This window comes from Saccostrea cucullata, unplaced genomic scaffold, assembly GCF_032062105.1.
Source record: "Saccostrea cucullata isolate Sc308-1 unplaced genomic scaffold, CSIRO_AGI_Scuc_v1 ctg1164, whole genome shotgun sequence".
In the NCBI taxonomy this organism is placed as follows: Eukaryota; Metazoa; Mollusca; class Bivalvia; order Ostreida; family Ostreidae; genus Saccostrea; species Saccostrea cuccullata.
In genome coordinates this window covers 48,151-64,945 of record NW_026929875.1, presented here as the reverse complement: position 1 = coordinate 64,945, position 16,795 = coordinate 48,151, and the positions used below count along the sequence as shown (strand labels likewise).

General features: G+C 31.2%; 1 protein-coding gene and 2 long non-coding RNA genes across 3 annotated transcripts; 2 read left to right on the top strand and 1 right to left on the bottom strand.

Annotated features, from left to right (window-relative positions):
• LOC134282355 (uncharacterized) lies at positions 1 to 707 on the bottom strand. The gene is made up of 2 exons (XR_009995276.1): positions 511 to 707; positions 1 to 215 (listed from the first exon to the last, which is right to left on the bottom strand). It is a non-coding gene; the product is annotated as an uncharacterized LOC134282355 (long non-coding RNA).
• A 4,778-nt stretch (positions 708 to 5,485) lies between these two features.
• Positions 5,486 to 7,480, top strand: LOC134282354 (uncharacterized). Its single transcript, XM_062764756.1, has 4 exons — positions 5,486 to 5,625; positions 5,914 to 5,969; positions 6,065 to 6,169; positions 6,456 to 7,480. The coding sequence occupies exons 1-4, from the start codon at positions 5,549 to 5,551 to the stop codon at positions 6,788 to 6,790; spliced, it is 573 nt and encodes a 190-aa protein (XP_062620740.1). The 5' UTR covers positions 5,486 to 5,548; the 3' UTR covers positions 6,791 to 7,480.
• Positions 7,481 to 12,860: 5,380 nt separating this feature from the next.
• On the top strand, positions 12,861 to 16,214 carry LOC134282353 (uncharacterized). Its single transcript, XR_009995275.1, has 3 exons — positions 12,861 to 12,940; positions 14,524 to 14,576; positions 16,110 to 16,214. It is a non-coding gene; the product is annotated as an uncharacterized LOC134282353 (long non-coding RNA).
• The last annotated feature ends 581 nt before the right edge of the window (positions 16,215 to 16,795 follow it).

Below are 16,795 nucleotides of genomic sequence, written 5' to 3'. Positions count from 1 at the left end.
TTGTACTTCCTACAGTTTTAATTAGTTTAAACTTTTTTACACAAATGTAATCCATGAACTGTTCTAAACATCCGCACAGTCAATAAAAGTCTTCTTAACAGAGAAGATTTGTCACAATTGAAATTAAAAAAAAATCACAATATCCTTCTTCCTTTGAAAGTCATGTTTGGCACTTTTGGCATTTGGATCACTTGGACTTCTTTGTTTTAATTCTTCTGAAAAACAAAGATTTAGAGAACAACTTTAATTAACAAAATGAATGATCAATCTCGCAAATCATTTTAGTAAAATACATGTATTATATCCATGCATTAGAAGAATTAAAACTATATATTGTCATACATCCGATAAATACAAGGAAAGTCTTTCTAAAATTATTTATAAAAAAATAAACTTTGTTGTTTTTTTTTGACAACAGTATGTTTTGGGCAAAAGTTCTATAAAATAAATATTGTATACTAAATAAATCTATCTCCGTAATACATTCTTGTCAGGAAACTTCAAACATACCTTAAAGAATAAATTCCCTGGTAAATCCCTCCAGCATGGTGTGCCTAAGCAAACCTTATTATGTCAAATTCCTCCCACTACATGTGATCGCTGTAAATGAAATATGATATTTATTTCCAAGAATTGTATATTATGAATATATACATGATACTGTATAAAAATACAAATCATTTTACATTTTCAAAGAAGTATTTAACTTGTTAAGCCCCCCCCCCCCCCCACACACACACACTTACACACACTCCCCCTCGCAAACATACTCCATCTATTCAAATCATGTTTTGAAGCACTCAATTTTAAAATCTATCTCTTAACCTGGGGTTATTATACTACACATGAAGTACACATTAATTAAGAAAACTCACACTAGACACAAGTCATAAAACATTTATGTAAATGCACAATCATGATAAACTTAGATGATCAGTTTACTTCAAAAACAACAAATTACCCGCCCAGTTCAAATATCAGTGAAATGTTCAACCATTTACAAGGAATGATTTAGGCTTATACATACACTTACTACTATAATACAATTTCTTAATATATGTATACATATTGAATACTACTTTAAATTCAACATACCATACGATTATGTAAAATATTACCTTAATCCTGTTCTTTGTCTCTCAAAAATGCTGCCCGGTTTTTCAAAATCTTGATAAGTTGACCTATATAGATCACGTGGAAATAGTTTGCAGCAAGGAGCAAGCCCTGACCACGTCATCCCGCTGTGCCACTCAATAAACTTTTGATAAACACATTATCAAGGAGGAAACAACACAAGTGAATTAAATGCACAGCCTTACTTTGTTGAACTACATCACATCTTAGAAAAATACATTAAAACGGCTTTTTATACATTTTTTTCACAATGTTTTTAGGAATGTGGCATAAAACAATCCCCCCCTCAATATGCTTTAAAAGACATCCCCTAGTAATCAATAACAAACAAACAAAAAAGTAAATGCTAAATCAGTAAATGTATTTTTTAAGAATGGAATGATATAGATGTTTGTTGTTTCTATAACGTTTTAACAATGTTTTCCAAACATTTTAAAACAATGTTATAATCATGTTTTCTGGTAACATTTGTACCTAGAATTAATTACAATTTTAATTCAATTTATTTTTTTTCTAAATTTGAGTAAACGTGACACAATACACCACATACTGTGCAATATGTTCTTAATATCATACTGTAGATTTTAAGAATATATTTCCCCAAACAATGGAATGTGAAAACACTTTTTACCATGCTTTTTAAGTAATAAAAATTATTCTTAATATCATTACAAAAATGTTATGCAAAAATGTTTTTATAAAAACTTCCGTCCAACCAGTATCAAACGTTATGAAAAACATTTTAAAAATGTTTTTGAGAAACGTTTTCTAAAATCGTCATTATAACCTAGATAAAACGTTAAAAAAACATTTTTCAAACGTTATGTCAAAAACGTTTTGGAATAACATCCTTACAACCCGAATATAATGTTATGAAAACGTTTTGTGCTACCTGCATGCAGTCTGACGTTAAGCTTATTTCATTATTACGTCAAATATTTGGATTTTGACTTAAAAAACACATGTTCGGGACACACACTTCATTTCTTTATTAAGGCGCAACGCACTTCAAGTGTTAGCAATAACCTTTAAGTATAGATTATAATTTATTTAATTTTTAAGATTCAAAGAAATGCACAAAAATTTACGAGCACCATCTAAATAAACAGTTTGTATACACACCCAGTTTGACGCTGCGCTAGATTTATAACAACGTCATGAATAGAAATCTCCATTTTCAGTAAATTACATGACTGTGTTTTTAAATTCTTGTAGTGTCTTCGAATTTGTACAAACTGTTGAAAAATCGTATATACCAATCTGAAATTGATACATTAAATATATTTCATTAATTTTAAGTTGTTTTAGCAAATATTTTGTCTCTTACGTTGTTTCAACCTTATAAAAACTATTTTTTTATTTGACACTGCCAAGTGCGGACGGCCGACGTCGCTTTTTTGCAGAGTTTTGACACATATTTGTTATAGCCTCTTTATTTGTTTTACATAAAACTGTTTAATTTTTTACTTGTCTTATACAGAAAATAATCATTTTAATTTGAACACTTTATATCAGAGTTTATGTCATTTTAACCTTGGTCCGTGAGCACTTATCGCGACCTTTATAGACCCCGATTTTCACAAAAATATTACGTTCCATCAATAAAAATTAAATCATTCTGATTTGTTTTTCATAAGAAATATTTTGATATACAAAAAAATTATATAGAACCATTTATTTTAACTAAAAACGTCTTTGTCCACGAACTTTTTGGACAACCCTCGTAAAGGCTTACAAGGCTAGCCTGGTCCCCTGGCTCATCTTGCTAGGGCAGGAGAGCCCTAGCACATGCCTAGTGACGCGGAGTATACGAAGCAAAACAGGGAAAGGGAACCAGGCTAACGCGTATATTAGGCCTTAAAGCTTTCAGCTGCCGCTAGGGTACGCTGTTATGGACGATAACTCGTTGCTGAAACTTGTTTACAGCAAGTCTGAGGTATTGAACTGTTTATAGAAAAGTCAGTTTTAGCATTTCTCAAGTGTTTCTCTGCTGTCAGTAGAATCCAGTGGTTTTAAAAATGTTAAACTTATTTACTATATAGTTGCAGACAATTTGGCCCTTTGGCTGATATTGGTGTCTCGGGATTATGCAGGATGTGATATGGAAAAGGGTATGTATTATTCTCTATGTATTGTGGTTCCGGAAAAGGATATTTTTAAAGATTTTTCATATACATTCCTATGTAAACATGTGATGGGACATTGTGGTCCCGCCCTACCCTCGAGGGTTATGATTTGAATAAATTTGAAAGTGCACTTCATGTGGATGTTTCAACATGAGTTTCATCTTTCCTGGCCCAAAGGTTTTGGAGAAGAAGATTTTTAAATGTTGCCATTAATTTTTCATTAAATTCATAATTATCTTCGCTTGGCTTTTCATTTGAATCCCCTCCACCTAAGGATACTTTATGACAAGTTTGGTTGAAATTGGCCCAGTGGTTCTTGGGAGGAAGATAAAACGCGAAAAGTTTTTGACGACAACAACGACGACAGACAACGGACAGGTGAGCGAAAAACACTTTAATAATTTGTAGTTTTTAAAAAAAAATTGTACTGATTGACACATCTATATAATAAAACATTTTCTTTGAAAACAGTCATTGAGTAATATGCAATACTATTAGCTGCTCAAAATAGCAACATATTGATTCTAATACTTCCTTGAATTTGCTGCTACATCAAAAAACAATTGTCTTCCAATTATACAATAATGGATTATGTATAAGGAAATATGATAATTGTATAAAAAAATATGAATTACAATAAATTGATTTTAGGAGAATCATATGGAAACACATTCTTGCTATGGCGTCATTCGATCTGCCTGTTTATTAAGCTTTAAACGTTTATTTCCATATATAATCTCAAAGCAAAAATGAAACTACTATTCAGAATCTGAGATTAATATAACACGTCTTTTCAACGGAAAGTACAGCAGTTACATTGTGATCACATATTAAATATGTGCTTTGGTCAAAAAGTTCGAAAATTATTTCTATATTAGCAAAACAGACCTAGACCTTGGAGTTTGACCCACTTTTACTGAAAATTTTTAACTTTTACTTTGGCCATATCTTTTGAACAGTAGATACTAGGACATGTATACATGTAATTCATATGTGTATTCTTTGTTGAAAGACCTTTCATTAGATACCAACAACCTTGGCCCTTTGACTTTCACCTTGTACATTTACGTTCCTGTGAAAAAACTTAAACCTTGGCCATAACTTTTGAGCGGTAAGGGATAGGGATTTTATACTTCATATATGTAATTCTTGTGAGGAAACTTTTCATTGGGTACCTTTCATTGGATACCAACAATCTTGACCCTTTGACCATCACCTTTTAGATTTCCATTCCTGTAAAAAATTTTAACCTTGGCTATAACTATTGAACGGTAAGGGATAGGGCTTTCATACTTCATATATGTAATTCTTGTGAGAAGACTTTTCATTGGAAACCAAGCACTACCCTCTGACCTTGACCTTTGAGTTTGACCTACTTTAAAAAAGCAAACCTTTACCATAATTTTTAAAGTGTTAGGGCTAGTGCTTGCATACTTTACATATTTAATTTTTTTGACAAGACCTTTCATTTGCTAACAAGAACTTCGACCCTTTGACCTTGACCTTGGAGTTTGACCTAATTTAAAAAAAAATAACCTTTCATTGGATACCAATTACCTTGACCTTTTGACCTTGACGATTTTTGTACTTATTTGAAAAACTTTTACATTGGCCTACTTTCAAATTTTACAATTGTTTTCCAGTGAGAATACCCTATTTTTTAATTAAATTTGCATTTAAGAAAAGATTAATTTTGCTATGTTGCCATGCGGGGGCATCAGTGTTTCACAAACACATCTTGTTTTTAATAGATCAATAAGGATAATGATAGATTTTAAATATATATATTCGAATTTAGTAATTTAAAAACAATATTTGTTACACTAATCGAATTTCAATAAATTTGAAAAAAAAGCCAAATAAATAGATATAAAATATCCCATGGTTTGTAGTTGGATATGATTTTTATCCAACGTGGTTGTGAGGGGATAAAAACACACGAGTTGGATAAAAATTATATCCAACTACAAATCATGTGATTCTTTTTATACCATGTTTCATACTTCACAACCGATGTTTTACACTGTTTTTTTTCATATGGGATTCCGCTATATTTTACTTCATCACGCTACCGCAAAAACTATTGTGACGTCATAACTGCTCTTAAGTGTGGGATATGAAAACGATATCACATGAGCTATCCAGCAGGAAATTCCTCTATTTTTCCTTTTTTAAAATGACACAAACTTACCACCATACTCTTCTAATCCATTTCCTCTATTAATCAGTACAAAATAATTCATGTGGAATTTGTTAATAAGAAAGACAGTCACCTTAACTACTACCCCATGATGATCAGGCTTTTAGTACTATTTGTCGTTATCTGTATTCAGTCAGCCAGGAGTCAAGACGGTCGGTGTGACGGGTTCGTATTTAAGAATTTAAGTGGTTTAATTAGATGAATTTGATTTACCATGGTGATCACTATGGAAACTTTGATTTACTTTCGAAAAACTTTGATAGATTTTGGTGATGCCTTTTAATTTGATTTACAATTGTGATAACTTTGCGACTTTAATTTACTATAAAATTGATAATTATGCTAAAAAAATTCGGTTTTTTTTTATTGAATTTCGGAAATATAAGGATATTGTCAAAATGTATAATTTGCAATACATAATTTTTAATATGATTTTATTTTTTTTTTTTTAAGTCCGTTGATGTGCTGTCGAGGATTTGTATACATCGAAGAAGGAAATATCTGTTTGCGTAAGTGTACGATCCTGAATTAAAAAAAAAATATATATATATATAGAAAGCTATTTTTTTCAAAATGTCAATAGGCAATTGTTTTCTGTCTTAAGCTTGCACGTATCCATCATTTGGATTAGCATGCAGAGAAAACTGTACTTGTCCTGAAGAGAACTGCGACAGTTTTAAGGGATGTAATACATTGAAAACTACAAAAGGTAATAAAAAAAGAAACAATTAAATGAAATAAATTAGATTCCTCTACGCATAATTTAAATAATGTCATATATTATAAACATTATATATATAAAGATGACTTATTTCTATAAATGTACTTCACGTCGTCAATTTAACTCTTACAGTTGTATTTTTAAATTCAAAAGAGGCTTTTCTAAAATGTGAATTCATTCAAATTTAATCATATATCACCATTAGGTACAAGAGTACAATATTCAACAATGATTTAACAAATGTGATACATGTTTCCATTTTTTCTCTCAAAAGTGTATATAAGTACTGCTATGAATAATGCAGAAATAGCATCAGAGCTCACAAGCAACAGAACATCCATGACGAATGTAATGAAAAATGCTACAATAGCCACGAAAATCTATGTGATAGGTTCGAAGAGACAGTTTTATTTTCCATACTTTGAGAAACCAATGTTGTTCAGTGTGATATGTCTTTCTATGCTGTTGACTGTATTGTTTGTTTTCTACATATTGACATGCATGATTCAAAAGATGAGAGTGAACATTACGATAGAAACTATGGAAGTAGGTGAAGCAAGAAACAGTGTTGATCACACCGGGTTGTATGATGTAGTACATGAGAATTAATTCATATAAATATATATATTGCAGTTATATTAGATCATATATTTATTGTGTAGCTACATGTAATTTATGTACCTGAAAAATATATGTTTAAATGTTTTTATTTCTCATAAAAGTGCATTTCAGAATTTCTTATATTTTTTTAATAAAAAAGGTATGTTATTTGTGAAGTTTATTTAAGGTATTCGATGAAAGGGTAATTAAACAATGTAGAATCATTTTAACAAGTAAAAACCGAATAAAAATTATTCAATATACACCGTTGATTAAAAATTTTTCCAGTTAACAACCATATTTTTAAGAATATCTTGTGATATTGTTGCTTGAAGTTTGTCTTAAGATTTGTTTTAAGTGTTATAAATGTAACAGTTTTTAAAACAATATTTACACTCATCTAGCATTTTTATACCAATTGAGGCTGATAGATTTAACGCAAAGTAGCATATTTGTAGCGGAAGCAGATAGCTCTTTTGTAAGTGAAATCACACCTACATCCATTGTATTGTACATGTATATTGCAATCATGAAATATCCAATATATCTTAACAAAATGCACTTTTACCTCTGTGATTCTTTAAAAGCAAATATAGATTTTTGCTTAAAAAGTGCATGCTTTTATCTGAATGATCTATGGACAAATAAAAAATGAATAATAATATTTATTTAATTATTATCTCGTTGCAAAGGGCTTGGAGCAGATATTATTATGTTACATAATCGTGTTGCTGTGTTTTTATAAACTTTTAAAAACAATGTATTTACTGTATTTCATTATCATTATTTTTTATTACAATTGTATCATCATTAATTGAAGCTTTGATTAAATGGTAACCAGATCTATGTGTCTGAAGAGTTTGCTGATCGTTCATTAAAATTATACTTTAGTGATGAAACAGTATTGAACTTTTCCTTATTATATTTTAAATATATATAATATCTTACACAAAGTCGTACAAATCAAATATGAATTTCGAGCTTTACAACATATATATTTAAAAATTTGATTCACAGCATTTTCGATAAGATGATGTCTCATATCATTTATAAGTAGGATATTTGTGTACAGGAAAAGAAGTAAACTTTGATATTAAGTATGCACCTTCCTCATCCTACATACCTCATCAAAACTATGAACACATTTAATTGGTTTAATACCCAAGAGCAGATGGGATTTTCAAATATTTCATGCATTTTCAATGTCCAAGTATTAAAGCCCCGTCTTTACACAAGAACTCATGATTCAGAAGCAATGAAATTCAAACAAAAATACGAAGAAGCACTCTAACTATAACTATGTGCAAAGTTATTTGTTTAATTTCCAGGTGCAGAGCCAAAAATTTTCAAAAGCTTTTTTGCATTTTCATCAAATAATCAGTGAAGCCCTGCCCTAAGACCAGAACCCCTGGCCTAGGCGCCATAAAATTGTTACTTTTGGAAGAGACATTAAGGATAAGGAAATAACGAACAGTATTCAATCTCAACGTCCATTAACGTCATTTTACATAGTACAATTATTACCCCTGAACAGAGGAAAAGATTTTTGAAGAATTTGCACATTTTCACTATATATACAGTCATGCAATCTTATCAGTCCCGCCCTAACGCCCTAACGCTAAACCGTTGACAAAGGAACAATGAAGTTCATAAATTTTGAAGGAGACATGTCAATGAATTCAAGTATTTGCGCGATATAATTATTAAAACCCCGCCCTGACACCAAATCTCCTGTCCCTGGGGCCATGTTATTTACAATTCGGAAGAGAGTTCCTTTCTCAACTAAACTATGTATATTGTTTGATTCTTTTGAATTTCGATCGGGAGGTCTTGGTTCGATTTTCGCTCTCGGCGCCGCTTCAAACGTAAAACATAAAAATGTTTCTTCGCCAAGCGCTCGGCAATAGAGTTGAAAGTAATGAGTCTTTCGAATATGACCTTAAAACATAGGCCCCCGTGCCATGGTAGGCCTTGGTACGATAAAGAACCCCCACTGATCAATGGCCCTGAGTGCCGAGCATAGGTTTAAATCTGAAGCCCTTGCAGGCATACCGTGATGTCTCTATATGCGTCTCTATTCTCATCGAATGGAAAGTTAAACAATGTACAATCAATCAATTGATCAAAGGTTTAATTTCCAGGAACAAAAGAGAAGATTTTAAAAAAAAACTATGTATTTTCACTAGGCTAGCTTAAATATTGATATTCTTAACATAATTAGCACATTTGCGCCTGTTTTGCATACGGAAGAATATTGTTTTAAAAAATAAATGTTTGTATTTAAGAATGATTTTAAAATTAAACTGAACATCGTTTAATCACAGGAGTTCGCGTCCCCATTAATTTTATCGAAATTTTCAGTAAAAAAAAGGATATGTAATACCTATAATATAATTTTTGATTGAAGATTAATTGTGCGACAGCCTTGATATTAAGCGAGGGGTACCCAGGTGACCTAAAATGCGTTGCACTCCTTGTGTTTTTATTATACCTATTACGTATCTTTTTTATTTACTGAAACTTCGGTAAAATTGATAGGTACGCGAACTCCTGTGGTTTAATACACTGTATATGCATGTGTTATTTAGTAAAATGTTATGAAAACTTTCAGCAGTTAAGATTTTTTATCTCTTCTAATATAACAAAATGATTTATTATTGAACATTGGCCTTGTTAAATATTGTACATGTATTTACATTCCTAAATTCTTCCGTTAGAAAACAAAATTATAATATAACTGAGGAGTTGTGACACAAAACATACTGGATTTTTTTTATGAACTTCAAGTAATATTTAGGTAATATATGTCTACAATGTGATATAAACAACTCAACAAAGAAACCTAAATTTTAAACCTAAAAATGAAGAGAAACGTCAAATATTTACCTTTCCAATGTGTTTGTTTAAGATAAAATTACAAATTGTAAATGGATTTTATTTCCCCATCAATGCATTGGCGTGGTTCCAGAAAAAAAATTAGTTCAGGGCGGAACAAAAGCTAGACAGAAGCAGGGCTTGGAGTACGTGGATTGGCGGAATCAAAGCATGTAAGTATAAACTATAAGGCATAACTGTAAGATTTTTCTAAATTTTATAACGATGATCGATCGATTGGCTTGCGTGATAATTTTAGGCATAAACGCCTTCGGCAGATGTCTTATAGACAATATTCAGTGATTCTTCCGAGTGCATAGTAATGGTCTAAAGAAGCCCTTTACCGGTATATGGTGACGTCTCTATTTTACTGAAAACATCGAATGGGATGTAAAGCAACATACGTGTAAAATCAATTAATCAAAACTTGAAATAAATTACCTTAGCATAATTAAAAGCATCTGAGCCATAGCCTGCCCCGAAAGCTACTCCCATGCTAAAAAAATCCACGAAGAAATATGAAAGATATTTTGTCTTCTTTCAGGGTCAAGGCTAAGGTCTTCGAAACAGAACGTTGATTAACTTTACTACGAAGAAATCAAGGGAATAGAAACATGCATAAATTGGTAACTTTTTGAAACTGACATTATTTTTATAAAGCTGTTTAATTATAATATACAATAAAATATAATCAAACTAATTGTTAAATAATATCCTATAACCCACGCTATAAATTACGTTTGTTCCCATTGAAGGACACTCACGTGATGGATGCATAGTATGTGACTGAAAGTAGGTAATTAACAAATGCCAATATCAAAAGGGCATACCATAATCAAAATTAAAATCTTATATAAACTAACAAAACATAAAATTGTGTACTAAATTAATAATTTATTATTTGAAATAAAATGAAATCATCTTCGCTAGATATCATTTTATGTAAAAATTATGTTGTATGTTTATAACGAAAATGCTTTGCTTGAGAATTTTTAGAATGTTTTCCAAAAACATGACACGTTTTTTTTTTAAATTACAATTATTCAACTAAGGACAACATATTTAACACTTTCCTGTTTTAAATATTCTTTTTCCTTTATTCAATTACTTCCTTGCTCTTCAAAAATAGAAAGTACTCATTTTAGTGTGTTTCATTTCATGTATGATTTTTTTTTTATCTTTTCAACGCGATTATGGACATTTGCTACAGTACAGTTTGCTAGTTTATAGTCAAATAATTCGTGATGTAGTTGGTGATCGGTTTTTTTTTGGCAGTAGATTTTTGTAAGAATTCACATTAAGGGTTATGTTTAATTTATTTAGGGAATGTTGTTATAAATTCATTGTTAAATATTGGTGAGTAAACAATACAGACCTGTCCTGTAGGCATATTTCAGGAACAGTGCTAGCGCTTCATGAAAAGATCCCAACAGATATTTCTACGCCTAATTTTACACAAGTATGGTATTTAAATTTCACAGATGGCTTGCTAGAAAAACCAACAACAACAACCAACCTTGATTGTTTTTATCCCTTGCAATGAAGCTGAATAAAATATATTAACGCAAACATGAGTGTATACATGGATATGAAACTCAAAATCCGTTTATAACGTTAGTTATTTGGAAATCTGTATTCCCTGCTTAAAAGAAAAGAAAGGCATATGCAGATCGGAGTTGCGGACGCGGCAATTGGGTGTAGTGGTATGATTTTCATTTCAAAAGCAAAAAAATTCCCTATGATATATTTCTCAGAGGAAAGGTATAACATACAAACAGGATATATAAAAAAAAATCTATTTACCTTTGACCTCTTTATATCAAAATTAAAGGAGTCTTCTTAAAAGACAGTACATTATGCGGAAACGAAAGTGTTATAGAAGGATAGACAGACGGACCGACGGACGGACAGAGAGATCCAAGTGAATTTCCCTTCTTTCAGTGAAAACGGCGGAGAATATAATGCAAATCTTTCCATTCATCATTTTAAAATATACTGGAAAATGACAATATGATCAAAAAATATTTCAATCAAGCAAACGGGCCCTATAAAATTGAAAATCTGACCTTTTTTCAATGTTTAAGCTTGTATAAATAGAAGCAACGCAGGTTTCTTTTCTTTTGGGGTGGAGGATGGGAGAATTAAACAGATGTCGATATGCATTATCTCAGGTATATTTAATGAAAGAGTTATTTTTATTTATCAGACTCCTCCTTCAATGAAAGAGATATTTCAGTAGAATATCACTTACTAACTCACTTTGCGTTTTTGATTTTGCGGAAATTACGTATGATATCATAGCTATCCAGATAAATATATTTGGTCAAGATGAAATATTAGCATCATGCAATTAAAAAATAATTTTCTAGTACTGTCAAAATACATCAACTTATATCCAGGTAGTACTTACATGTATTAACGTCATTTAAGCCTTGATATAAGAATATATTACCTAGCAATTTCAAGATAGCTATTTGCCCCGTGGGGATCCAGGTCAGAATAGGTCCTCAGTACCCCCTTGCTGGTCGAAAAAGGCGACTAAATGGGGCGGTCCTTCGGATGAGACCGTATAAACCGAGGCCCCGTGTCACAGCAGGTGAGGCGCGATAAAGATCCCTCCCTGCTCAAAGGCCGTAAGTGCCGAGCATAGGCCTAAATTTGTAGCCCTTCATCGGCAATGGTGACGTCTCCATATCAGTGAAATATTCTGGAGAGGGACGTTAATAGGTATACAATCAATCACTCAATCTATCAATCAAAATAGCTATTTAAAAAATGAATAAATCTGTTCGATTAGACAATATATAAAATGTTCATCTCGACAAACTAAGATGCTATATTGACTTAATATGATGTCTTATGTTGAAGAGTATCTTATGTTGAATAATTTATGTGGATAGCATATATATGCCAAAATTGTCATCGATCATTATTGAAAAACGCGGTTGTAAAAAAAAATATGGTTGTGTATAGATGATAATGAATATGGTGTTTCCTTGTTCTAAAATGTGCTATAAAAAGTTTTTATACCCGACTGAAAAAAAGTTTGGGACCTGTGCACTTTAGTCCTAATTTTAGATAAAATGATATATACGGACATATACATGTACTATAGTGTGAAAATGACAGACGTAAGCCACCATAGTTGATATAAATGAATTGAATTAAATTAAATGAATATGAATGCAGTATGATTAGATTCTTTTTCAGGATGTTATGCACCTACATCTTCTTTGTTTTATTTAACTTAAACCATATAGTTGGACAAAAAGGGATATGCGATGGGTATGTTTTGAATTTCATTACTTTGTTTTGCAGTAAATAGATTTTAATCTCAGTTTCCAATCGGCAAAATGCTATTGTAATTATATGTTTAATGGATAAAATACTGTACATGAAAGTGAGAAAGGAAAGACCACTCGTTCCCTCAAAGAACTTCTTCGGTAAATCATTTCACATGGAAGTAATTATATTACAGAAAACGATTTCAATTTATACTATCTTGCACGTTTCAACATGAAATAATCTAACACTATTCTTATGTGAAGTCGATGCAATATCGTTAGTTGAATCATATGATCGTATGATATTTCTCAACTACGTGTTGACATTGAAAAAACCACAGATCACAATGCAATGAAGAAGTTCTGAAGAAAGGTGTATACTTCATTCATTTTTATTAAATAGTATAATTTTAGCATTTGAAAAAAAAAACAATATTCTGTGTATTTAAGTAAAATAAGGTATGATCGTTTTAACTGTATACATGAAATTTGTCTTACCAAAAAATCTGAAGATATAATAGGGTGTTTTCTATTAAATAAGACATTTGCTATCTCCTCTGTTTAGTGATATTTTTTTTGGTGTATGGTTTAAAAAATAAAGTCTGCATTTCCGTGAATGTTGCAAGATAACCTTCAAGTTCGGACCAATGCTATGCGATAGAATTGTAAAGAAAGGGACATGAGATACATGGGATGTTGTTTAAAAGATAAAAACCGAGGCGTTAAGAGATACTTTAATATTTCAAACAGCATATCGGGCCCAAGGCGGTTACAAGCATCATTCACGTCAACAAGAACTTTATTACCTAAAAATACGGCTGATCGTTTCTTCTTTAGAGAAACAAATTTTACTACCATTTTGAGATTCCCCTGTTCCATGTAACATCAGAGGGTCAAATAACAAAATCTGTACAGTCTATCATCAAAAACACGCTGTGTAAATGTTGTGGGAAGGTCCGTGGGACGGCCAAGTTGGACTTAACATTCATCAGTTGGTTAATAATACACACTAAAAAAACTGCAGAGGACGACACATCGATATAGTTATATAAATATTTAATTCACCCTGAAATATTGATGCTTTTCTTATCATTGCATGCTTATGACATTTCTTACTGTTACCCGTTATCAATTGAATCCTAAACCATCTGACTTAAGTATGAAACATGAAAGTATAACACTAGAAAATTGATAGCTTATCTTGACTAAAGGAAACATCAGTTTGTATCAAGCATAAAAGTAGATGATTAGACAGAAGTAGTTCTTTCTGAACAATCCAGACAATTTTCTTAACTTGATGCAAAATCTTGTATTGAGAAAAAAAATACTCTGATTATAAAAATATTTTATCAGAATGAAAAGATAGTGTTTTGGGGATTATGTCAAAAATTGAACTACTTCTTTACAAACACGGCCACAATTACTGGTACACCCAACCAATTCCAGTCCATTTCAATCACATATATGTACATCGGATTTCGATCAGACAGGTTCCTTAAATTTTATGATGCAATTTTAACGTAAAAATAATTTCGAAAATATTTGGAAGAAGTTTATCTGATTAAAATAAGATCTAATTTACAGCCCAAGAAAGTGTTGCAGAGGATTCCAATTAGATTCATCAGGAAATTGCGTCAGTAAGTTAATATACTGTTGTATAGTTTGATGATATTAACATTTTGCTTTTAAGATAAAACCAATCATAGTATTTCTTTAATTTTCGTATCTGGTTAATTGTAGAATTATAAAGATCGGAAAAAAAAATCTTTTTCTCTTGGATTCGTGGGACACAATTAAGGCTAAATTGTTGCATTTTTCAATGTTATGACTATAACAACATTTATTTATATATATGTATAACAGACGTAGGTACATGTACATGTACATCCAAACTACATGTACGAGGGTCGTTAGAAAAGTTCGCGGACACATTGAATTACGGAAAATCTGTTGTGTACTGTGAAGTATAACCTATGTCTGAATAAATTCCTACATTTTGTTTATTGGTATGTAAAAAATCACGTCCATATTATAAAATCTTGAATATTTACAACGATTTTTACAATGAGGTCATAAGATTCACGGAGCATTCACTTGACGTAAGGGGACGTGACAACCAGTGTCACCCCTGAACCAGATTTTAACCCGTTAAGCTTTGTCGCAGTTCTATAAATCTATCATTTCTTCAGATATTTCTAATCTTTTTTCTACTGTAAAATTAAATATCTATATCAAGACACGTTACTTTTCTTCTATAATGTCATTTGTAACTGATTCGGATATTATTGAGATCTTTCAAAAAGTCTATGCAGTTAATCGATCAGGTATGGAAACTATGCAAAACCATAGGCGCAACACAACGTCCATGCGATACGGGGGTATTGAAGTATCGATGGAGTAAATCATTCAAAATGTTAATCATTCCATTCTTTTGAAGCTACAACCATTTGAAAACTTGTCCTTTGTAGGTGTAGGAAATTCCCAACAGCATCTTTAACATTTTAATCTCTTTTTAGACATTTTCCAGTCTGCCTACACAATTTTGTACCTAGTGCAGTGCTCAATGACGCTCAATGACGTTCCGATTTTTGGCTGTGTTTTTACGCGTTGATCATTTATAAACGGCTATAAAACAGCCAAATACCCTCCGATTTAGTTCAAAATTTCTCTCAGTGACGTTTCATAAATACTTTAGCGGCAGGCAAAATACCAAAAATCTCTTTGCACTACAATTGTGCAATTTTTAATTTTGATAAAGAGTCTTTGTGATGTAAACGTGCCAATATGTAGCATGCTCCGTGAAGCAAGTTTTATAAAAATAAAAAAGCTGTATATTTTTCAATAATCACCGAAGAGCACCAAATTCTTGTATATTTATTGGAAAAAAGTTAAAGATTTTATCTGGAAAGTTTGACCGGTTTCGTTGAAATAGCGCGCTTACAATAGAACTTGTCCGCGAACTTTTCTAACACCCCTCGTACACTGATAACAGATAATTTCAAAGGCGATTATTGGTACACACTGTAGTACACTCAAAATATTTTATCATTAGATACATGTATATATGTTTTTCTTTCTTTTAATCAAAATAAAATATCACACACTCATTTAATTGCTTTTATTACTAATGCTTTTTCTTACTGATGTAAAAACCGTTGATATATACTTAGAATGCATTTATCCTGCCTTTGGACCTAGATGTAGGCAAAACTGCACATGTCCACAGTCGGATTGTGACATCTTTACAGGATGCAAACTTGAAAGTATTCATACAGGTTTAAATTATTTTTATTTCCACCTTTGGTCAATTTTGTAAAACCTCAAAAGATTTTAGCCCTTGTCAATTTCCCTCATATGTTTAAATAAATGTATTTTCCTCCTTTTTAGTTACAATTCAAAGTGCAGATATAACATATAGAATTACACTACATTTTCAAAATTGATGAAGTTATTCTTATTATTTTTTAAAAAATGTTCTTGCAGGTAAATCAATATATATCACGGAAATGAAAACAGGTAATACATTTTTCCTTAAAACTAATTTTTTTCCAGCCTTATTTAATGCATTAATTATTTCTGTGAAATATACACTTTGTGTACGCCTGGATAAAATGTCTGCCAAATTTTGCAGAAAAAATACTATAACGTATTCTCCGCCCTGAATGTTATCACAATGGTCGGTATCTCAAAATATCAAAATTTCTAATAACCTTAATAAAATGTCCAAAATTGAAAGAAATCTCATCACTTAACTTGTCAATCAATCACTCCGATCCAAAATTTTTGCTATTAATCTATAACGATAAATCAGACTCGAAATAATGTACATTACATATAATTATATCCACAACTACAA